Source organism: Manis javanica, chromosome 10 (genome assembly GCF_040802235.1).
Source record: "Manis javanica isolate MJ-LG chromosome 10, MJ_LKY, whole genome shotgun sequence".
In the NCBI taxonomy this organism is placed as follows: Eukaryota; Metazoa; Chordata; class Mammalia; order Pholidota; family Manidae; genus Manis; species Manis javanica.
In genome coordinates, this window is record NC_133165.1 from 53,671,761 (window position 1) to 53,696,313 (window position 24,553).

Consider the following 24,553-nt stretch of genomic DNA (forward strand, 5'->3'; position numbering starts at 1 on the left):
GACCCCTTTGGAGGCAAGAATTATGGCAAGACTTATGGGCTTGTGGTCAGACTAAAATAATTACAGTATACCATGTGACAGATTATTTGCCACTGGCATCCCCAGGAAATGATGAGGCAGATAAATTGGCCCAGATATGTTGGTTAGAAGGAAAGCCTGCCTTTGATGTAGCACAATGGCTACATCAGTGCTTGTTGCATGCGGGGCAAAAGACAATGTGGGCTGTAGCCCATTGGTGGGGCTTGCATTTGACCTTCGAAGAAGTTAGTAGAGCCTGGCAGGAGTGTGTCATGTGCTCCAAAAGGGACTTACACTGAGTTCCACAGCAACATGGAACAATAGCTAAGGGGCCTATACCCCTTGTCAGGTGGCAGATAGACTATATATTGGGCCTCTACCTGTGTCAGAGGATAGAGGTATGCGATGACTGGTGTGGACTCAGCTACTGGACTTCTGGTTGCTTTTCCTACCCACTGTGCAGACCAGCAGGTGACCAAAAGAGGCCTGGAGTGTCTCTTTGCTGTCTATGGCCGACCACAGGTGATTGAGAGTGATCAGGGCACCCATTTTACTGGACATACACTGCAAGAATGGGTACGACAGCCAGGAATCTAGTGGAAGTTTCATGTGCCATACAATCCTACCTCAGCAGGCATGATAGAGAGGCACAATGGCTTGTTGAAATCTGGACTAAAGTCAGATACCAATAGTCTGCAGGGATGGTCATTCTGCTTATGGACTGTGCTACGGCATTTGAATGAGAGACCCTGAAAGGGAGTTCTGAGCCCTGTAGACATGTTAACACATATGGCTGCCTCCCTTATACAACTGCAAGTACAAACCAAGGAAGAATCATGGAAGCTGAGGTTTGGCTACCAGAATAACCTCTTGCTGCCAGCACCAGCTGCACTGAACCCCGGAAACTACATTGAGTGGACGTGGCCTTGGACCTTTCAACACATGGACCAACAATGGCTGGCTCTCCCGGCACCTTGGGGACAAGGCCTAGAAGCTGGCCTCCTGTGTATTCCTGGAAAACAGCAGAGTGGCCGCCAAAGGTCACAGTAGTATATCCTAACGGCCAGAAGGTAAGAGCATCTTACTGGGGAGTTTTGTTTTATCACTGTGGATGGTGCATGCACCTCCATAGCACTATATATAGACCCTTCAGTAACCCCTATGGGGAGAGGAGTAAAAGTGTGGTATACTAGACCTGGAAGGGACCCCCTTCCTGCTACAGTCCTATCACAAGAGTACTCTCTTGCACACATCCTACCTGATGGACAAGATTTACCTATGTTGGTGACATTAAAACATGTGTCCTATCGCCCCTAAAGTCTTTGTGGATTGGGAACTTCCTCTGGCTTGAGGATTATTATAATTTTTGTATCAAAATCTTGCTGTGTCTTTATTTTTATTATCTCTAAGTTGTTATCCTCTGTGGGCAGAGTTGGGGTCTGTGTGGCTTGTGGGTATTAGGAGGAATCTGGTTACAGTGTTCCAGCTTTCTTGCACAGGGACCATTGCGGAAGATTGGACGTGTGTAGATTGTAAGGCAAGAATCCTGGAGAGGTGGAGTGTGGGGAAGTTGGGATTCCTATGGCCAGGATCCTCACTGAACTTAAACCACCTGATGATGTAACTGGCCTGTTGCTGGGCTGCCGCTTCCACACCTTTAGGCAATAAGCTTTTATTGCGCTATACAGAGAGCTCGGCCCAGTGCTCTGGGCCGAAGCAGAGACGCTAGTGCTTGACCTACCGCTGGAGAACAAGCTGGGTAATAAACCCTTTCACCCAAAGAACGTTTTGCACCTAATTTCTTTGGTCACACTGAATCCATGGTGAAATTGTCCGGGGCTGAAACCCATTGGCAAGACACCAGGTCTGAGGTCATATCTTTTATCCAAGGGTCAGTGTCTTGCCAATGGATCTCAGCCCCAGACAAGTTCACTATGGATTCAATGTGACCAAAGAAATGACAGTAGAACATTCTTGGGGTGAAAGGGTTATACCCAACTTTATTTCCACAGTGGCAGGTCAATCACTAGAATCTCATCCACTCAGAGCAAGTGTGCACGCAGAAGCCAGTCTGCCTCTGGGCCTTTCTACCCCCACAGCCATCTCAGTCTCCGTCCTCAGCATGGCCAACTCTTGCTCTTATCCATGAATGGGGATTAGAATTGCAGCCCCCAACTTCTCTTACTGCCTCTTCCATCTTGCTATATGTATTATAAATATTAAGACAATTTCCTAAACTTACCTGATGATACTGAGGTCACTTAAGGTACTTAAAAACAGAACCCCAGGCTCTTCCTTGTAGGTTCTGATTCAGTCCTTGGAGGGTAGAGCCAAGACAGTAGTAAATTTAGCAAGAATCCTAGGTGCTTCTAATGATCTGAAAAGCTTGGGAAATCTTGCTCCATTGGAAGAGAATGTGAAGAATGACCCTAATGTTACAAGATTTACTACCCTAACATCTGTACAAGTTTGTCTCAGTTCTTATTTACATGAAGTTATGTTGATTATTGCAAATCCTTAAAATCAGAACTGCTCAGGCTATTACTGTGTAGTCAGGAGGCAGATCAGTGTGACTCATGAACAGCAGCTGCTTTTTGGTGGAGTAGTCTTTTCAGTGCAGTTCTAGAAAGGCCCTCTCCCAGGAAGCTGCACCTATTTTTTAATCAAGTCCCTTTAATAAAGCCAAATCATTGTAAATATGTGGAAAAAACAGAACTTCCCCCAATAGCTCAGTGATGACAGTTGAGATAAAGTTCATCCAACATTTCTTGGTACTTGTTTACCCAAATAATCAGGGAATGATTAAGTTGCAAAAGCATTTAAGGTATTCAGTGAACTTTCCAATGATTTATACAGTAATATTTGCTATGCCAAAGACCATATTATTGCACAATGCTTTGCTCTCTTCCTTACCATTACTACCCAGAGCTGACATTTATGTAGTTATAGCTGCCCAGACATTTCCAATGTGCAGTCAAGCTTGAGAGCCTCTGCTCTAAAGTGTGGGCATCGAGTCCCTTCCATCAGTGGCTCTCAAATTGTGGTCCCCAAACTAGCAGCATGAGTATCACCTGAGAACTAGTTTGCAATGCAAATTCTCAGGCCTCACTCCAGTCCTCCAGATCAGGCACTCTGGGATTGGGACCCAGCGACCTGTGTGTTAACAGGCCTTCCAGATAATTCTGATGTAGGCTGAAATTTGAGAACTGTTGCCCTATATTCTCAGTGAATCACAGCTTCCTGAATCCTTACCCCTCTCTTCATTAAGTTGGGGTGGGGGGACTTCCCCCTCTTTGAATCTAGGTGAGCCTTGTGACTTGTTTTGACCAACATAAGGTCACTGAAGTGTTGTTGTGCAAGTCCCATGGTCTAGGCCTCAAAAAGGCTCAAAGCTTCTCTCTTTGTCCCCTTTGAATGTTTCTTTCATCATGTATGGAAGCTGGTCTGACTTACTGGAGAATGATAGGCCATGTGGAGAGAACCTAAGTGCCTAGCCAACAACCAGCACTGAGGCCCCAGACATGTGCAGGAGGCCAGCTTGGACCTTCCAGCCCAGCCCAGATGGTCCAGGTGAAGAATCCCATCATGCTGCTGGAACACCCCATCATGGCCAAGGAGTGCCCACTGAAGGTGATGCAGATGAGGCTGGAGGGCCCAACTCAGATCCCCAGCGTGGAGCTGGGCAGGGACCCCCATAGCTGATGCTACTGAATGCATCAAATGCACTAACTGAATGCAGCGACCTGAGTGAGTTCAGGAGAAATTAGCAGAGGAATTATCCAGTTAACCTGCAGAATCATGAAAAATAACCAGTATTCTGTGGTTTTAAGTCACTTAGATTTAGTGGTAGAATTTATTTGTGCAATTTATGTAAACTTTGCCTTGAAGGGAAACTGGTTAGCCTGTAAAACTCCAGCAAAGTTGGGAATTTGGCTGCTACCAATTGCCAGACAGAGCCCTAGGTGCCTCATATGTGGGCCAGCTTTGTGGCCTTTGTCCTATGCGGTCACCCAAGCTCCAGGCTTAGAAGGGCCTCACCCTTGTTTGAATGCTCTGTGGACACCATCTAGAAGCTCTTAATAACTTTGGATAACGGGCCCTGCAGATTATGTTGCCAGTCCTGCCAATTGACAATTTCCTCATTTTTTCCTCACAAAAAACCTCTAGGAGCTTGGTTTCTCAGTTGCCATCACATACCTGGGGTACACTGTGATTGGGCAAATAAGAAGGCAGGCTTTACAGACAGTCTGGCAATGTGACAAGCACTGTCTGGCCATATTGAGGAAAATCCACTTGCAGATAAAACCCAGAGTATATGGAAGTAACCAGAGGACCAGGCAGGGGAAGGGAAAGGGGCCAGCCTGGGAAGTTAGGCCCCAAGCAGCCCAAACTCACTATTTTTAGTGCTGTGGCCTATTTTGGTCTGCTGGGTGGCCCTGAGAACTGGACCTGGAAACTTGAGTGATGGAAACTGGGCATCTCCATTCTGGGGTATGACTGGAGTCATGCTGGGCACAGACAAAGATCTTTCTTTGTCCATTTCAATGAGGGCTTGGATATTTTGAAAAACAGGATTTTCTTTGATGCAGGATTTTAAAAAATTAAGGAAAACCATACGGAAATGATCAGGAATATATACTTAGGAAAGAAAATGCATGGATCAGGTCAAGTCAATAAAGAGCCAATGGCCATAAAAAATAAAAAAATCTTGCCATTTGCAACAACATGGATGGACCCAGAGGGTTATACTAAGTGAAATAAGCCAGGCAGAGAAAGACAGACAGCATATGATTCCAGTTATTGTGAAATCTAAAACAAGACAAAACAAACAAACAAAACAAAACAGAAACAGACTCATTGACACAGAGAAGAGCCTGGTGGTTACCATGGAAAAGGGGTTGGGGTGGGTGGGTGAAATAGATGAAGGGGATAAAGAGGCACAAAAATCTCAATTATAATACAAATTAGTCATGGGGATGAAAAGTACAGCATACAGAATACAGGCAATAATAATATTGTAATGATATCTACAACAATACTGTAATATCTTCTATGTTGATAATAACTACACTTACTGGGGTGAGCATTTAATAATGTAGATAACTCTTGAATCACTATGCTATTCTTGAAACCAATATAATATTGTGTATCAATTATACTTCGATTTAAAAAAAGAGCTAATGATTATGCAGCCCTAACTGTGTACCAGGCACAGTGCTAAGCACCTGACACGCACCATTTATTTCATATTTACCCTCACATTTAACTCTAGGATGGCAGCACCATTATTTTTCCCATTTTACAGGGAAGGAAACTGAGGTTTGGGAAAATTAAGTAATTTACTGAAGGTCACTGGGTTGGAAAGGCCGGATTCAAACCCACACCATGGCTCTCCATCTGTCACCTCCAGCGCTGCTTCTCAAGGTTTAGCATGCAAGGCTCACCTGGGAGCTTCTGATTCAGGTGCAGATTCTGATTCAGGATGTCTGGGGTGGGGTCTAGATTCTGTGTTTCCAACCAGTTGCCATGTGAAGATGCTACCACTGGTCCACGGATGACAATTCGAGTAGCAAGGGTGTAGTTACCCTAACAGTTTTCTTGCTTCAACTTTCATGCTCCTACCGCCACCTCTCTGTACAGCCTCCTGAGTACTGTGTTCACTTCCACTGCCTCCCTGCCACATAGTAGGCACTCAATAAATACTAGTGACCAAGTATCAGCAAAAGCACAGAAATAATTGTAGAGCCTGCTCTCTTAACCTTCAAATTAGCCTGAAATTAATCCTCCAATTTGCCTGAAAAACTGCAAAGAATCAAGAGAAACTTGTCTTGAGCAGGAGGTCTAGGCAGCATTACCCTTTACAAGGAAAATGTGACTCACACCACACTGTCTGCCATTGTCCGTGTGTCACATGCCATCCCTCTTCGCCTGGGCAGTGCCAGAAGTCATCCAGAAACTACAACCAGCTCTGCCTGAGAACGGAAATACTGCTTTAAATGACACCGGCTCACCTGGTTGGGTGGCTGTCCCCAGAGGAAAGCCAGAGAGATGGCGAGTGACACACACAAAGGGAGGAAATGCACCCCCAGCTCCTGCCTGGAACAGCTGTGCCAGGAGACACCCCTCTCTGGGAAGGAGGAAGAGGAAGTCAGGAGAGCTGTAAAGCTGACCAACAATCTGGGGAAGCCAACACAACAAGCACAAGAAAGTAGAAGGAAAAAAGAAGCTGGCTTTTAAATCACTGACTGTTTGAATTTGGCTGAGAAAATAAAAATCAACACTCATTCCTAAAGGTTTCCTCCGAGACTTGCCTCTCAGGGTCACTTTGGGTAGTGAGTATTGTGAATGAGAAAATGGCCAAATTCCTACCTGCCAACTACATTAGAAGTGTGTCTTCCTTCAAATACAAATGCTCTGAGGAGATCTACAGGTGCTGATGTGGAAAGTTAGCCTCAGTGCTACATGAAAAGGCAAGAGGCAGTGAGAGTATGAGCCCATATTTATAAAAATACATATATCCCATATTTATAATATGCATTAATGTTCATATATACCAAGGGAAAACATTGAGAAGACACCTTGCAGTGGTTCTATCTGGGAAACACGTTTAGAATAGGATGGGAATGCCACTTTCCATGTTTTACTTAAAACACCTTGTTAGGGACTGTATGTTGGTGTTCCCCAAAATTCGTAGGTGGAAGCCCTCACCCCCAGTGTAATGGCATTGGGGGTGGGGCCTTTGAGAGTGACTAGGGTTAGATGAGGTCACCTGGGTGGGGTCTTTATAATGGGATTAGTGCCCTTATAAGAAGAAATCACAGAGCTTGTTCTTTTCCTCTCTGCCACAAGTGGACCCAGCAAGAAGGCAGCTACCTGCCAGCCAGGAAAAGTGGGGGCCCTAATGAGACACCAAATCTGCCAGCACCTTGATCTTGGACCTCACAGCCTCCAGAACTGTGAGACATAAATGTTTGTTGTTTAAGCCACAGTCTGTGGTATTCTGTGATAGCAGCCCAAACTAGGACATTATTTCTCTATGGTGTGATTTTTGTTTACAATGAGTACCTGCTCTCTTATAATAAAAATATCAATGAAAGACTTTTTCATACAAAGAATAGCCATTTTTTTCCATACCCAGACTGATACATTACTCCTTGCAGTATTTTCAGAGGTGGTCAAATGTGGCTGTAAAATGGCCTCTTGTTTCATATGATATTTACCGTCATAAGGGACCATATCTCACCCACTCTGAAGTGAAGGCTGAACCACAAGCTGCTGTTACTGTATCCCTGGTGCCACAGCTCTGTCTGCCTGTCCTTCCAGTTACATCACTATTTACTTTCTGCAAATGTGCTGACTTAACCCATCCTGCCAGAGATCAGAGCGTGTTCTATAGCGGTGCCCAGTTCTGCCAGCAGTGCACAGACTCAGAAGGGAGTGTGTTTTTCCACTTCTGGTCTGCATCTGTTGCATTCCAGTTACTTCCCTACATCAAGCAATTTTCTAATTGCACACATAAAACTGACATAGAAAGATTACTCTTTCCATTTGGTCTTTCAAACCCCTCTCATTTGTTTAGGAAACAAGACCTCTGACACTTTTCAAAAAGGAAAGACACTGATATATAATTATGTCCATACTGATACTGTTCATTTCTGCAGCTACAGTTCATGGAACACTTTCTCACACGTTCCCGCTGAAAAACAGTTGATCCTTATGATGACCTGGTGAGCTAGACTGGGTGGCTGTTAATATTCTCAACTTAAAGAGAAAGAAGCTGAGATTCTGAGTGTAGTGATTTGTCCAGGATCATAGATGTGGTAGGCAGCAAAGGTGATTCCAATTCATCAGTGGGTCTTAACCGTGACTGCATGTTAGAGTCACCTGGGGGCTTTAAAAAATGCCCATCTCCTGTAATCACCATGGCCAGTTGAACAAGAATCTCAGGGGAATGAGGTCCTGGGCATTAGAATTAAAAATTAAATATTTCTATGGTGACCTTGACATATGGTGAGGCCTGCGACCATTGCAATCCACACTTAAAAATCGGACAGTCTTACATTACACTCATGTATTTATTCATCATTAGGATTAAGAACTCCCTCTTAGAGGGGTTCCACAGGTGAGTACTGCCCAACAATAAAAAAAGAAGACACTACTGATACATGCAACCACATGGAAGAACTTAAAATCATCAAGCCCAATGAAAGAAGTCAGACTCAAAGGCTACGTATTTTAGGATTCCATTTGGCTCTACTGCTTATCATTGGGTGATACTGGGCAAGTCACTTAGGATTTGTAAGGCCTTGGTTGGTTCACTACACGTGGGATCACAGTGGCACACACCTGCCTGATTTATGGGATCAGCATAAGGCATAGTGGAGATAATGCTTGTAAATGCTTAGGGCGGTGCCAGGCACCTAGCAAGTGACCAATACTACTAGATGTTTGCTCTTCTCAATATTATCATTCTTCTCGATATGGTCTCATCTGAGCTCATCAAGGGATGGATGAGCTCTGTTCCTAAAGCACCCAGAACTGCTCTCGACAAGTAGAAGGTTCTCAATATGTGTTTGTCAAAAGGAAGGATAACAAATGTAGTCACATGTCAATGGCGGGCGTAAGGCCTCCATTTGAGTGGAATGGCACAGGGCTGGCAGCAGCCACCCTTGGGAGCATTTCACTTCAAATGACAGAGGTCTAATGTCTGAATTGTCAGCTTGAAACCAAGACCTCTACACTTCATTAATATCAGGAGTTTTGTTCCATTTGTCCAGGGGAGCTTGTACAGGTGGCCTCGACCTCCCTAACAGCTTATAATTATTAGAGAATGCTCAAAAGCAACATCCAGTATGTGGATTTCACAAATACCTCTGAGATAACCTAAAGGAAAAGCCTCTTTGGGATTGAATCTTCTGGTTGGGAAGGTAATGTGTTGGCAATAATGGAGTGAAACTGTATTCATGAGCCAGCGAACACCAAGGAGATCCCACAGAGAAGATAAATCTTTGAATGGGGAGTTCCCATTCAAGAAGCCCTGGGCAGAGATTGCTCCTCAAATCGTAAAGGGTATACCAGCCCTCTGAGGCTAGGGAGAGATGGCTGTGCACCATCATGAGGGAACTGGTGGTAATTTGATGCAATGCCTCATTTTTAGCATTCCTTTTGCACAATACAATGTCTGACTTTTGATAGCAATGTCTGCCCACCTGCCAGCAGATATCAGCAATGAGAAGAGAAATTCCAAATGCAGAAAACCTATTCTGTCCAATACCCAGATGAACTGAACAAACCCAGCGTGCCTTCAGCAGATGCTCTCCTTTCAGGCCTGCTTGGGGGATCACAATTTCCCACAACACACTTCATTTCTTCACATTATGAGGCTTGGGGCAGAGGTGATTCACAAAGGCCAATTATGAAATGAATACACTTTTCTCAAGTGTGGTCTCTGGGGGATTAACAGCACAGCTGCTGAGTTCAAGGATCCTTGTGCATAAGCGACCGCCCACAAAAGCCCATGTTTAAAGTGCCTGCGTATATCGCAGAGAAGGGCTTAGCCAATGGAACAATATCTCTTCTTTATTTTCAAATGCCCTCATTAGAGAGACCATTTAAGGGATTCGGTTATTCATGAAAATATTTATTTCATGACTAATATGTGCTAGGTAGTATCCTAGGGGCTGGGGATACCCGATGAAGAGTCAAGCAATATCAACCCTCAGGGACCTCACATTCTATCTAGTCAGGGTGACAGGCAATAGATAAACAAGTGACTATCTGGTATCTAATTAGAAGTAATTGATAACTTGCAGGCAGAAAATAAAGCATAGTAAGAGGCTGGAGAGTGATGGGTGGGGCTTTATTAGAAAGAGTGACTGGGAGAGACATCCAAGAACTTCTTCCCAAATGCACAAAACCTATTCTGTCCAATACCCAGACAAACTAAACATACCCAATGCTAATATGCACTGGGAAAGGAGCAAGGAAAGGCACAATGACTGATAGTTCAAGTGCGAAGAATAAACAGCAAATACTAAGGCCCTGAAACGGGAATGTGCTTGGTGTCCCTGAGGGACTACAAGCAGGCCACTAGCTTGGTTTTTAAAAAGATGCCCTATTAAGGAAATCAGAACCAATGATAATGGTAATAACAGCTAATATTAACTGTGGATTTACTATGTACCTGGCACTGTGCCAAGCCCCATAAGTGGACTAACCCCTTGATTCAATCTTCATAGGCAGGAACTATTATTATTCCCATTTTACAGACAAGAATCTGTGGCTCACAAGGTAAATAACCTACTCAAATTCATCAATAGCCTGACATACCAGGATTCAAACAGATCTATTAGAACCCACATTATTAATAAGATGCCATACAGCATGCTTTACATAAAGAAAATAAAATGAGTCTTTTCATTAAGCCACAACACTCAAGAACAAGAAAGCTAAGGCTAATAATAAGAACTTTAAATGATTAAAAAAAAAATTGTCATGCTTACTACCCAGCCAGCTGCCTGAAGTGGAGAAAACTTTCTCTTCCTCTTAAGAGTAAAGCCTCAAGTTGGAATTTCTACTTTCTACAGCAAAAAAATATGGAAGGAACTACAAAACCTTTTCTCTGTATTCCTGAAGAGCCTTTCATAGTTGCTAGGTTTTTATCCTGGGCAGTTTTCAACATCTATTTTCTATCTAACTATATAGGCCATCTCTAAATAGAAAGGAGTTGTTTTTCAGGGGGGAAAAAATCAAGTTAAATCAAATCAAACACACTTGAACACCCATCTTTTTAAAAAACATTGTGCTAAAATACATGTAACAAAATTTACCATCTGAACCATTTTTAAGCATATAGTTCAAACTTACTAAGTACTTTCATAATGTCCTGTAACTACCACCACCACCCATCTCCTGAACTCCTTTTATCTTGTAAAACTGAAACCCTGCACCCATTAACCACTAACTCCCCATTTTTCCCTCTCTCAGTGCCCAGCAACCATCATTCTACTTTCTGTCTTTATGAGTTTGACTACTCTAGACACCTCATACAAGTAGAATCATACAGTATTTATCTTTTGGTGTCTGGCTTATTACACTTAGCATATCCTTAAGTTCATCCATATGGTAGCATACTGCAGATTTCCTTCCTTTTTAAGGTTGAATAATATTCCATTGTATGGATATCCCGCTTTTCGTTTATCCAATCATCTGTCAATGGACACCTGAGTTATTTCCACCTTTTAGCAATGGTGAATGATGCCACTATAAGCACAGGTATACAAATATTTATTCAAGTCCCTGCTTTTAATTCTTTTGGAACACCACTACTTTTTATTTAAAGTCTTCAAAATTCTCTGAAGGAGGAAATGCAACTATTTCTCCCTTGCCTTTTGGACTGCTGGCTGATGGAAAGGGCTTTTTCCAGTGAAGTCTAACACATGCGCTGTGAAAGGCTTTCTTTCTTGGTGAAATCAGACCACTTTCTACATGACTTGTGGTCTGTTATTTCTCATCAATTAAGACTGTAACAGGAGAGCTATAGGCAAAAAATAATCAAACTTCCTTGCAACTTAAAATATTAATACTTATTTTCTGTACACACACATACACACATGTGTGCAAGCACACATGCAGGCAGCTCAAACCAGAAACACTATTAAGAAGACTATGGAAAAAAAACCAAGATTATGAAATTTCAGAATGAACTGAGCATGTTAACAATTGGATTAAAATAAAACAAAGAATGCTCTCTGAATATTATTGTTTCAAAATCTTTTTGTATGTTTAGACAATTGTCTTAAATATATACCTCAGAGGGGCATTGCTGGGTCACAGAGTGGTTAACTCAAAGTTTGGCTTTTCAAGGAATTGCTAAAATGCTTTCCCAAGTGTCTGCGCTATTTTATATTCTCACCCACAGTGGATGAGACTTCAGAGTTGCTACCTTCTCACCAACATTTGTGACTGTCTTCTTAATTATAGACAAGCTCGTGGGGGTGACATGGCTCACTGTGGCTCTGCTTGGCATCTTTTCATGTGCTTATTGGCCATTTGTGTATCTTCTGTAGAGAAGTGTCTATTCAAGTCCTTTGCCCATTTTGTAATTGGATTGTCTGGTGGTGAGAATTCCTTATATATTCTGGATATTACATTCTTATCTGATATACGATTTGCAAATATCTCCTCCTATTCTGTGGACTGTCTTTGCACTCACTTGGTGTTCTTAGGACCCCGAAGTGTTTAATTTTGATGAAGTCCAGTTTAGTTGTTTTTTACTGTTGCTTGTGCTTTTTGTGATGTAAACTGTTACTTAATCCAAGGTCTTGGAAATTTACCTGTTTTCAGACTTTTATAGTTTTAGCATTTTCATTTAGGTCTGATTAATTCTGAATTAATTTTTGTGTATGGTATGAGGTAGAGATCTAACTTCACTCATTTGCAAGTAGATATCCAGATGTGCCAGAACCACTTGTTGGAAAGACTATGTTGAAAACTGGCCATCAATGTAAGGGCTTATTTCTGGACTCTCAGTTCTATTCCATTCATTTCTATGTCTGCTCTTATGCCACCACTTGATTATTGTAGCTTTGTAGTAAGTTTTGAAGGAAGGAAGTGTGAGTCCTCCAACTTTGTTCCTTCTCAAGACTAGTTTGGCTATTTTGGGTCTTTTACATCTTCTTCTGAATTTCAGGATTTGCTTGTCAATTTCTGTGCCAAAAAAAAAAATGAGTGGAATTTTGACAGAATCTGATCCAGATACTGAATGTGGGGAGTATCATCATCTTTATAATATCAGATCTTCCAAGCAATGAACACAGATGTTTAGGTCTTCTAAAATTTGTTTAAGTCTTCTAAAATTTCTTTCAACAACATGTAGTTTTCAGTATACATGTCTCACATTTTCATTTTACAATTTATTCCTAAGTATATTATTATTTATGATGCTATTGAAAATTGAATTGTTTTCTCAATTTCATTTTCATTCAGATGGTTCATTGCCAAGTGTAGATAAATACAATTGATTTTTGCATATTGATCTTGTATCCTGAAAACCTGCTGAACTTGTTCCTTAGTTCTAATTTTTTTTTTTAGTGAATTACTTAGGATTTTCTATATAGAAGGTCATGTCCTCTGTGAATAGAGATGGTTTGACTTCTTCCTTTCCGATCTGAAGGCCTTTTCTTTCTTTTTGTTGCCTAACTTCCTTGGCTAGAACCTCTTATACTAAACTAAAGGAGAAAGGACATCTTTGCTTTGCTCCCAATCTTAGGGGGAAAACATCCAGTCTTTTCAGTATTAAATATGTTAGCTGTGGAGTTTCTGTAGCCACCCTTTATCAGGGTGAAGTTTCTTGTGTTCCTCATTGTTTTTATCATGAAAGCCTGTTGAATTTTGTCAAATGTTTTTTCTGCATCCATCAAGATGATTACAAGGTTTAAATTTCTAATTAATGAAATCATACTATTCTTTTTGTAAAACAATTGTTCAGCATATATAAGGCTAGAGTCTCCCTAATTCTTTCCCAGCCACCCCAAGTTATCCACTATTGTCAGATTGCTCTGTTTCCTTTCAGATATTTTCCTATGCATGCCTGTGTGTGTATCTGTTGAAAATACATGTTTCAATAAAAAAATATTATATTATATATATGCTGTCTCATCTGCCTGGGAGCTCAGCTGACACTCCAGTGCCCCATCTTTCTTTAAAGGCTGAGATCAAGACTCTCCCTTCTGTGGGAACTCCTTAGGTCATCCTGTACCTCAGGCATCTTTTCCTTCTAGCCACAGCTTAGGATCTTTCCCATCTTGGCACCCTTTGGATATGTTTAGCACAAGAGGTGTTCAGATTTGAACAGCCTGACTTTCAGGCAGTATACCCTGACACCTTAAACTTCTTTTGTACCTTCAGGAGCATTTCTAGATATTGCGTGATGATGGTACTAGAGCCACAGTTAAATTTTGAGCTATTCTGATATCTTTCCATGTGGCAGTGCTGGGGTAATGAGCTGAATTCAGCTGTCTTACACACTACAGACAGTCCTTGGCTTATGATGGTTTGACTTACAATCTTTTGACTTTACGATCATGCCAAAGTGATATGCATTCAGTAGAAATGATACTTCAAAGTTTGAATTTGGATCTCTTTCTGAGCTCATGGCACTTGGCATAACCCTCATGCTACTGAGCCACATGCAGGAGCCACAGCCTCACAGTTAGCCAGGTGATGACAAGGGTCAACAACCAATACACTCACAACCCCTCTGTTTTGCACTGTCAGCGAAGTACTCAATAAATTACATGAGATATTTGACACTTTATTATAAAATAGGCTTTGGGCTAGATAATTTTGCCCAGCTCTAGGCTAATGTAAGTAAGTGTTCTGAGCATGTTTGAGGTAGGCTCAGCTAAGCTCTGATGTCCAGTAGGTTAGGTGTATTAAAAGGATTTTCGGCTTATATTCACAAGTTGGAATGGGGTTATCTAGACATAATCCCTTTGTAAGCCAAGGATGCTCTGTATGTTTTTTCATGCTGTGCCTGTGATACAGGCCTCCAGTGGGTGGAAGCGTAGGAGTCTCATTGCACGGGAGAATCAGGAATGACACACCCTCTTTACTGCTGTGTGCTGCTTACACACCAGGCTTCTGGGTATGACTGGATTTGAAGAAAGGGCTTTGCTGTTTTAAAGTACCAAAACCTGAAAATCCCGATTTTTGCCATATTTTGCCCTTATTGTTTCATTAAAAGGAACAGAAAATAGAAGAGCAAAATAGCGGATTCTGGTGTAACAAGTACATCTCCCAAAAGAAATACACTGACGACAAAGGTTGGACTCAAAAAGCACATGGAAGCCAGGAATCTTCTGCCTTCGTTGGACATGACTAAACTTAAGCTAACCCTCTGTGTTCAGTTACAAAGGAAAAAGAACACATTTATAATATATGTATGACATGTTGAAAACCTGTGTCACAAAAGATTATATCTAAATAGGCGTGGGGTATAAAAGAGGGTTTTGTAACTAACTTGTTTTTAACTCTTTGGGAGCAGACTGCTCCTTATAATGTGCACATCTATTATTAACTTTCACACTGGACCTCGTCCCTTGTGTTCAGGAATGTGCCATGTACAGAAGGAGTGGAATGACTGAACAATGTCACCTCATTTAGCTCCTTATGATAAAGGACAGTTCCATTTAATGTCCATGTAACAAATATTCTGCTGATGGATTAATTAATTGTATCTCATTAATCTGGCATCTTGATGGATAATTGTTTACCGGTATGTTCACCACAGTCTGTTTCTCCTACAGCAGTTCTGAGGAGTGTATCAATACGGGAGTCTTTAGCCTCCATAGTGGGACCTTTTCTTGTGGCAACGTTTGCCACTGCTGACATCAAACCTAAACTCATTCCATAGATGTCTGACACTCAGACTTGGGTACAGCCACGCTGTTATCTAGAATGGGAGCTTCACATCTACCTGTAAGCTTCTATACTCTAATCACCAACTAATCAGAGAGGTGGCACACATTTTAGCACAAAATACACACGCCATTCTCATATGTATTTGGTAAGAATTTTTTAAAGTACATCCTTCCTCGAGGCCATATAACAACATGGATCAGGAGCTTTAGAAAGGCACTCACCTGGGGACTTACTTCTAGAAGACCTCTTATATAAACAACCAACCAAATACACAAAGATAGCTGCACAAGGGTTGTATATTGAAGCAATTATTATAACAGTGATAAATTGAAAGCAACCAGTAGGAAAATGGTTAGAAAAGACAAGTTTTAAAAGAAAAGGTTATATCTAGTCTATGTTAAGTATATACCCAAACATTATTCTATGAATTAAGATTTTTAAGGTTTGAAAAGTTTTACATCAAAATGTCAACACTGATTATCTTTAGGTGACAGAGTTATCAATGACTCAAAAATGTATATTTGCTTTATCTGAATTACCTGAGTTTTCTATTTTTTTGTATTGCTCTATGTATGTAATATTATTTTTTAGGTAATATAGGCCAAGCAACCCAACTTTAAAAAGCTGGAGGATACTTTTAATGAAAATTGCAAGGTAAGTTTTGGTAAAAACTCCAAATCACTCTAAGACCTATATTACAGAGAATCCTATTTCCGAGGTCTGGATATTAGCTGTAATAGCTTGTTTCAAATTCATCTGAGGGTTTTCCCATGGGCCCTCCACATCACAAAAACTCCCCATCAGGCCAAATGCTGTAATCGCACTTGACTCTTACCAGATAGGCTCTCCAGAAGGATTGAATGATCAGGGCTGCCTCCTCTTCTGTCAGCAGGAGGGAGAGTGGGATTGGTGGCCGCGGGCTGAAAGCAATAAAATAGTCATATGCCCATGAGAATCCGTCCTTCAGCCTCAGCAAGGCCTTTGACAACATAATGGCCTCTCTGATTAAATGCCTCAACCATTCCCATTCCTAGAAAGCAACAATGTCATTTCTGATAGAAGAATTTAGGCTTGAGTTAGCATGTTTTATTTTAAAATCTGGGACAGATTTTTTTATTCTTAACCAGCATAATCTTAAATCACTGTTACCCTGCTCTGCATTGAAGGGCTAGGTTGCATGTTAGTCCTGAAGGTGCAACATAAGTTACTGACATAAAGGCATGTGGACAAAACACAAGCAATGTTTATTATATGCTGCATTGTGGCTGAGACATAATACAGGGCTCTTTTTCCAGCTTTCTCCTGAAGGGAAATTAAGTAGTCCATCTCTTGCCTGAAAGCAAAATATTGGACTTTATCTCTGATAAATTGTGTGCACATTCCAGTTTAATGTGGTTTAAATTCAAGCATATTTTAAAGTTACATTCTGGTACTACATAAGCAATTTTAATAAGCAATAAAATATCTCAAGTGCTAGGTCTTGACAGTGTCTGCTTTCCTGGAGTTTTCAGCTTGTGATAAGATTTTTGGTCATAGATAACACATTTAAAAATCATGTCTAAGTGCTCTTTTCTCTTTTCCCCCTAAAAGTTTTATAGATATATTAGCTGCTGATGAGATCTTACAAATCTGGTTTCTTATGCTTCTCCCAAGCACAGTTATTATCTTAGACTTTTCATAAATAAACCTCTGAAAGAATGTGGGTCACATGGAAGCTGCTCCCAGGGTAGGATCTCAGAAAAACTTTGCAAGTGAGGGATTCCCAAGTGCCCTGGCCTCAGAGCTCTCCCTAATGACAGCCATCATTTGAGTTTACAGTCACTCCCATTGTGCAGAGAGGTAGACTAACCTACCCAAGGTCACACAGCTTGTAGGTGGTCTCCCCAGGATCTGGGCTTGACCCATCCAATCCCAAGGCCCAGGCTTCCCTCAATGCCATGCTGACACCAGATCTCAACTGGGCAAACACTTGCAAATGCCCAGCCTGGCACAGGCCGCAAAGCTAACTGGTAACAATGCATGATTCTCCAGGATCTTTTTCTATTTCTGTTGTTTTTTTATTTTAATTTTATTTTCTGTTTTTATATCTTATTTCATTCTTTATTATTGTTTTAATTATTTAACAACAGCCACAACAACAAAAGCCCCACCCTTGATAAAGTATATTTGTTTGAATGAATGAATGCCCTTTTGAATTATTCCCAAATCAAAGTAACCAAAGCTAGGAAGAATTTTGGGGGCATTGAGACCACTTCTGGCAAGTTCAGGGTTGCCAGTTCTAAGTCTCTGGCTGGCCAGTAAAGGAGATTCTTCTTCTTTGGAGAGATAATTATGCCCTCAAAATGATAGCATTGTTAGAACCCTCTCCCTAATGTTCTGTTTCCATTGTTATTTGCATGATGTGGTGGCTTTTTTTTTTTTTTTTGGTTCTGTTTTTGTTTTCACTTCCTCTTGCCTAATACCCAGTTTTCTAGGCTGCTTTGCGGGAGGCCTGCCCCTGGAGGCGCATCACCTTCATGCCTTCCACATTGAATGTCTCTCCTCATCCATTGTCTTTATTCTTTAAGGCTCCATTGTGTGACGTCAACAAATCACACCCTGAAATAATTCTCCCTCACTAGTTAAAAACCAGTGGCTTCTAGAGAGACCTTGGAATTTTGAAAGAGACCTTGGTGTGCTGGCAGTGAATTTAGGAGGATTTATGAGAATCACGCATTAATATTACTGAGAGGTGTGGACTCCCCTCCTACCAGATGGCTCCTTGTGGTTTACCACGCTGCCCCTCAAATGTGCCCTCCTACCTCAGGGCCTTTGCAGAGGGGCTTCCTCTGCATCCAATATCCTCCTGCTCCCAGCCCAGGGCACTGAGCACGGCTGCCCAGGTTGCTGCCTAAGGGCACCCCGCAGATGGGCCGGAGGCCTCTGAACCCCAGCCCAAGCTCTGCTCGCTTAGCCACCCTCAGGGGCACGGGGCTGCATGTGCCCTAGGGTAGGGGCCCTTTTCCTAACTTGCTTAAGGCACCTTAGCGTTGCGGGTGGGGCGGCGAGCAGGAGGGGTGACTGCTGTCTCTTCTTCCCGGTTCTTCCCAGCTCCACTCAAATGTTAGGGATGGTGTTCTTTGATTAGGTTAGGGCCCAGTGGTGCTCTGCGTAATTTTCCTGCCTAGTCCTCGGCCTAGTCCTATTTGGAGATAGGACTCTGTATGATGATTTAATTAATGCCCCAATCCTCAACTGGGCTGAAAGCACCATGAGGCCAGAGACTACGTGCAGGACCAGAAACTCGGCCTGTGTGTGCTCCTCTTGGTATTCCCAGCACTCGGACTAATGCCTGGCACGTGGTAGGAGCTCATTAAGCACTGGTGGGATGAGCCTCTCGGTCTGGTAGTGTGCCAAGCACTTTCCACACATTTCATTCAATCCTCGCAACAATAACAGTGAGCGACTGTCATCCTTTTGGAGTAAAGAAACCCAGGCAAAGAGGGGTGCAATGACTCGCTCAAGGTCGCCGACCATTTCCTGCTGAGAAAGCAAATTGCCCAGGAAACAGGGAGTGGTCCAAGGACAAGAGGAACGCAGTTTACAAGGTCACTAGAATGGAATTCAAGGTCTCGCAGCTGTGTTAAATAGAAAAAAACACAGTCCTTTGCCTCGAAGAAAAATAAAAACGGGGGAGAAAAGCCTTAATCATAGAAAATGCCCTTTTCATTAATCCTCACAATAATAACTTGGCAGGTATTCATTTGTCTGAAGCTGTATGGGGAAATCTGATGTCAGGACAGCAGAACAAAGTGGAGTTTGTCACTTGGATCTGAGGGGAGATTTGATGGTGCCTTTCTGTTCAGCAGCAATTTTCCTGGTTTAAGTATGTTTTTCTCTACTGATGTCATGAAATCTGCTCAAAGTAACAATATTCCTGTTTCAGAACAGCGATACAAAAAGAGAGCTGCGAATCTGGGGACACAACAGGCTGGACCAGCCCAACAAAGGGCTTTCACCAGTAATGAAACCTTGGGCCACTTGGCGTCACAATAACATCTCCAAAAAGCAAAATGAGATTTCTAATAGGCCGTTAGGCAGTCATATGAGGCCATCGTTAGTGACATCCCTGCTTTCAGGGCTAAGTAATGGGGGGCTGTTTAGTTCTCACACCCAGAATGAGTATGAGAAAGCCAGTGTAAATCAGGCCAAATGAAAAGGACTTAGTCTTCGGAGAGTACTCCCTGGCAGTTATCAATCATGTCAGCAGGCCAGCTGGAGAGGATAGAAGGCACTCCAGACCCTTTTCTCTCTTTTGGAATCAGTGCAACTGGCTGTGGGTCAAATAAAAATAGAGATGGAGCAGAGGCGACTGCTCATCACTGGGGAGCTGGAGGGGGGAGAGGAGGGAAGACAAGCATGTCAATCACAGAAGGCAGCTGAGGCTTGCTCCTCCAGGACTTCAGCTGGACCTCCCCAGAGCAGATGGGGCTGCGTGTTCCAACAGGCAAAACAGCCTGCTGAATATGTTTCCAGGAAGAATTGTCGGGTTGGTAATGCTCATTTGTCATGTCCTTCGTCTTTTCTCAAATGTGAATTAAATGTATTTGAATCTCAAGAATTGATGCTGTAATTCTGAGGAGGAAAAGCATTTATTTTTTTTCTGACTGTATGTGCATGTGTGTATGTCCAAATGCACATGCTCACACACATACAATTTTTTCCCCTTTCTTGGATGCTACCTAAGAGATGTGCAGGACCTAAACAAGACATAGCATGCTTAGAAAATACCTAAGAGAATCTGAGAAGTCAGTCTTTACCAATTTCTCCACCCAGTTCTAAGACAAAAGGTACCATCCAAAGTGGTATTATTTAAGCAGAATTAAGCAGAAAGGAGAAAAAGTTTGCTTTATATTGAAAACTGAATCTTGGGCTCCAAATTCTATCCACTTTGCATTAGGTAAGAGATTGTTTTCTTGGAACCTGAGAGCACAACCCAGATGTGAAGCCATTTACAAAATGACACAGATCTGAAATCAACCATCAGTGCTAAAGCTTTTCCAGAGCCCAGTATTTGGTAAGGGCTATCTGTCATATACAACAAAGGCGATTACTCAGTGTCTGACCTTAGCCTTAACTGTTTTCCCAAACATTCTGTGTTGTAGGCATGAACTTCATATATTTAGAAGTACAGTAGAGGTTACCTGGAATGGTACTTCCAGATGTAAGGTGACTAGCCATCAGGATGGAATCGCATAGGATTCTGTCAATTCCAGCCTGCTATTGTGGGATGAGCAGCTCTGAAATCAGAAAGGGGGAGCCAGCTGCATTTCTCTCTAGCAGCCCTTAAAACGTGTTTAGAAATCGTGGTTACTAGGCTGTGATCTTGCTTTCGCCCCCTCATGAACTCCACCCAGAGAGGCCAGCAAACAGTTATTACCCCAGCAGCAGGCTGAATCACTCACTCTCCTAAGTTAAACTCCCATTTTTCCAACCCCACCACTGAAAGCTGCATAGAAGGTCAGGTTAACAGTACTCACTGAACAACATGTTGCGAGGCCATGTGCTCCCCTGTGGTTCTTAAAATATGCATATTCTAACAACCACCTTAAAAATCAAGGCTGCCACACTTGATGCTCTCAGATGAATATGGCCAGATTGCTGTGTTACTTAGTCTCTTTGTAATTGATGACATGTTATCTCTAATGTGACTAAAGGAAAGACTTCAGGAGGCTTGCCTCCCCTCCATCCTACCCCCACAGGTAAGAGGGTTTGTGTGTGTGGAGCAGACCCCCTCCCTCCTCACTCCTTCCAAACTTCTTGACAAGGATCTTAACTCATTTTGTGCCATGGAAATTTTTCTTCTTTGACAGCTTGGATTCCTTCTCTCAATAACGTTTTTAAAAATATTAAATACACAAGATTTCAAAGCAAACCAATTATACTAAAAAACAGTTATCAAAGTATTAAAAAAACTGTTGGCAATATAGTAATATTATGTGCTTCTAAAGTATGTAGTGAAGAAGAAAAACTAATGGCAGGTTAATTTACGACTGTAATCTGAAAGAAGTGAAAGTGTAAATGATATTTCAACATTACTGCAACAGGTGGAATGAAGCATGACAAGATCTCTCTTATTAGTGACCAAGTCCCAGATAGGTACTGTGGGTACCACTGAGGTTCATAATTAAAAGGGAGGCTAGATGGAGAAGACAAGTAGTGATTCTGTGGCATCGTACTACGCTGATGGACAGTGATTGCAATGGGGTGAAGGGGGACTTGATAATATGGGTGAATGGTGAAACCACAATGTTGCCCATGTGAAACCTTCATAAGATTGTGTATCAGTGATACCTTAATGTAAAAAAAAGAGAGAGAGAGGCTAGCTTTCCATTAGAAACTAGTGAAAATACAGAATTTTCCTGCCTACCAAGTTCAGAGACTCCTGAATCATAGACAGTTGTAGGTAGCTGTGGAAAGGCGGGAAGATGGGGTTTATGTGTCAGGATGAGATTGAGAGCTAAAAACTAAAAACTAAAAAAGATGAATCCAAACAGTGAAATGAGACTATCAAAAAATACAGTGACTAGGAAGTTTTGAAATGTGGCCAAAAAGTTATAAAAGGGCTGTTTCCCAGACAGAAGAATCACTGTCATATAGTTGGGTAGTCACTACATAGGGGGTAAAAAACAAAGTTTCATATTTTTATTCCCTATAAGTTGCAATTCTTCAGTAACACATTAAAATTTCAAAACAGAACTCTAACTTCCCCTGTTCCATTCCACTCAATGGCTCCCCATTCAGCCAGTTGCTCAGGCCTGAAATCTCCAAGCCATCTAGCACTGCTCTCTCTTGCTCACCCTACAACCAATCCATCCAGTCTTCTTCGCTCTGACATCAAAATATATTCCAAATCCAGCCTCTTCTTGCCTCTTTTCCACTCTGAGCTGCCATCACCTCCTGCTGTAGCTGCCTCCTCACTGGGTCTTCCTGCTTCTACTGATACACCTGACTTCAGTCATCTCCCCATCTGGCCACCAGAGTGATCTTTTTAAAAAATAAATCAGATTGCCTTGATCTTCACTCAAAACCCTCCAATAGTTTTCTATCACACTAAGAAGAAAAAAGATAAACCATATTCTTTACCATGGCGTCTGAGGCCCCACCCACCCTTTCTGGCTTCATTTTCTACTGCTCTCCACCTCCCTCAACAACTCTTGCCTCACTGGCCAAGTGTGTGCCTTCACAGTGGCTGTTCCCTCTGCCTGGAACATACTTTCTTCTGATTTTTGTAAGGCTGGCTCCCTCTGCTTGTCACTCAGGCCACTGTGCAAACGTTATTTAGAGAAGGGAACCTTTTAGTGTCTCTTAACATCTTAGCCCAAGCCCTGGGGCTCTCTATCCACTTACTCTGCTTTAGTTTTCTTCAAGGCACCTGGGGCTTCTTTACATTATACAGTCTGTCAGTTTAGTTACTGTCTGTCTTCCCACCACAATGTAAACTCCACAGGGGCCTACATGTTCTCTCTCTCATTCTCCTCTCCATCTACAGAACCTAGAAAAGTGCCTGGAAAAGGGCAGGGCTTCAATAACTATTTTTGAATGAATGAATACTATTATAGATAAGGAAACAGAGAACTTTCTGTAATGTCAGAATTTATCAGAAGCATAGCAAATATTCGGTCTTTCTCTTACTTGGTCATTCTGCTACCCATGTTTCATCTTGCTAGACAGCAGTGGCTTCTTTTAAAATTGAGGATGAAATTAAGCTTTTGTTCTCTGAATGCCTAGTATGAGCCTGCTGAGGTAGGTATCTTTACTTGCTTTCTGCTCATCACCCACCCCCCTTCTTGCGCTATCAGTCCTCACATTTTGCTTTGATAGCACCCACTCCCTGTATTGGGGGGGAACATTGGTCACAGTGCCTTGCCCTCCCATGGCTGAACAGTGCACTGAAGACCTAAGCTTAGCCAAGCAGATGCTACTTCCCTATGAAGGACATCTTGGGCAGACTGGCAGAGACTAGAGGATTCTCCCAGCATTGGTGTCCTGAAAACTTGGGTACCTGCTCTGTAAGGCCAGATCTTCATCTTTGCCTTTAGGCTTGTGAATTATCTTTTTTTCTTCAAATATATAGCCTTTTTCTTAAGTAGCCCTTTCATTTCTGTTGCTTGCAACAGAGAACTCTGATACCATCTGTAACACTCCCAGCAATGCTACAACGTAGGTGTTCATTCCATCCACAGCACAGAAGAGAGGAGCAAGGCTCTGGTGAGAAGGGGTTAGTTTCAGGTTCTCCAATGGTGGTAGGCTGCACAGTGGTCCTCCAAGATGTCCACATCTAACTCCAGATTTGGTGAATATATATGCCCCCTTACATGGCAAAAAGGATTTTGTAGATGTGATAAGGATCTTGAGAGTATCCTGGATGACCCAGGTGAGCCAAAGATGTAATCACACATATCCTTTTGAGGGAAGCAGAAGGAGATACTATCACAGAATAGATGTGACAATGGAAGCTAGGGGGTCAGAGTGATGCAAAGAAGGGGTGCAAAGCCTGCCAGCATATAGGTAGCCTCCAGAAACTAGAAAAGGCAAGAAAATGAATTTTCCCCTCCAGCCTCCGAGGGGACTGATTCTGGAGCCTCCAAAATCTAGCCTCTAGAGCTCTAAGAACTATAAGGGAATAAATTTGTGTGGTTTTGAGACACCAATTTTGTGGTGTTTTGTTAAGCAGCCATAGGAAACTAATACACCAGTTAGTAAACGGCAGAGCTAAGACCAGGACCCCTGTGAGTCTGCCATGCTGCCTCCCACAAGTCACATGCAGACAACAGGAAGGAGGAAGGAAGCAGTTTCATGTGCCCCTGAGAAAGGGCCACCCACGTGCCAAGGCTTCAGCTTGAGGGAGGATTTATGCATCCCAGCAGGTCCCAAATTCCGGAAACAGCTTTCCTTCCGGTTGGAGAACAAATGCTCACATGAAGAACAAAGATGATTTATTAACCTCATGAGATGCTCTGGCCTCTGAAATGACCAAGACAAAAGTCTACCCTTCTATAAAACAAAACAAATTAAAAGGATTCATTCCTTCAGACAGAGCATGATGGCACATTTTCTGCTGTGCCACCAC

General features: G+C 42.3%; 1 protein-coding gene across 7 annotated transcripts in view; it reads right to left on the reverse strand.

Annotated features, from left to right (window-relative positions):
* IQCK (IQ motif containing K) overlaps window positions 1–24,553 on the reverse strand; it is a 112,679-nt gene that overhangs the window by 36,313 nt on the left and 51,813 nt on the right. For 4 of the 7 annotated variants that reach the window (XR_012122296.1, XM_017650190.3, XM_073215505.1 and 1 more), the window contains exon 7: window positions 16,277–16,361. The exons of the other annotated variants lie outside the window; for them this stretch is intronic. Coding sequence is in view for 3 of the 4 variants with exons in the window: in XM_017650190.3 (XP_017505679.1) it covers window positions 16,277–16,361 (85 nt within the window). In the remaining variant the exon portion in view is untranslated. The remainder of the gene's footprint in view (window positions 1–16,276; window positions 16,362–24,553) is intronic. 7 annotated transcript variants of the gene reach the window in all.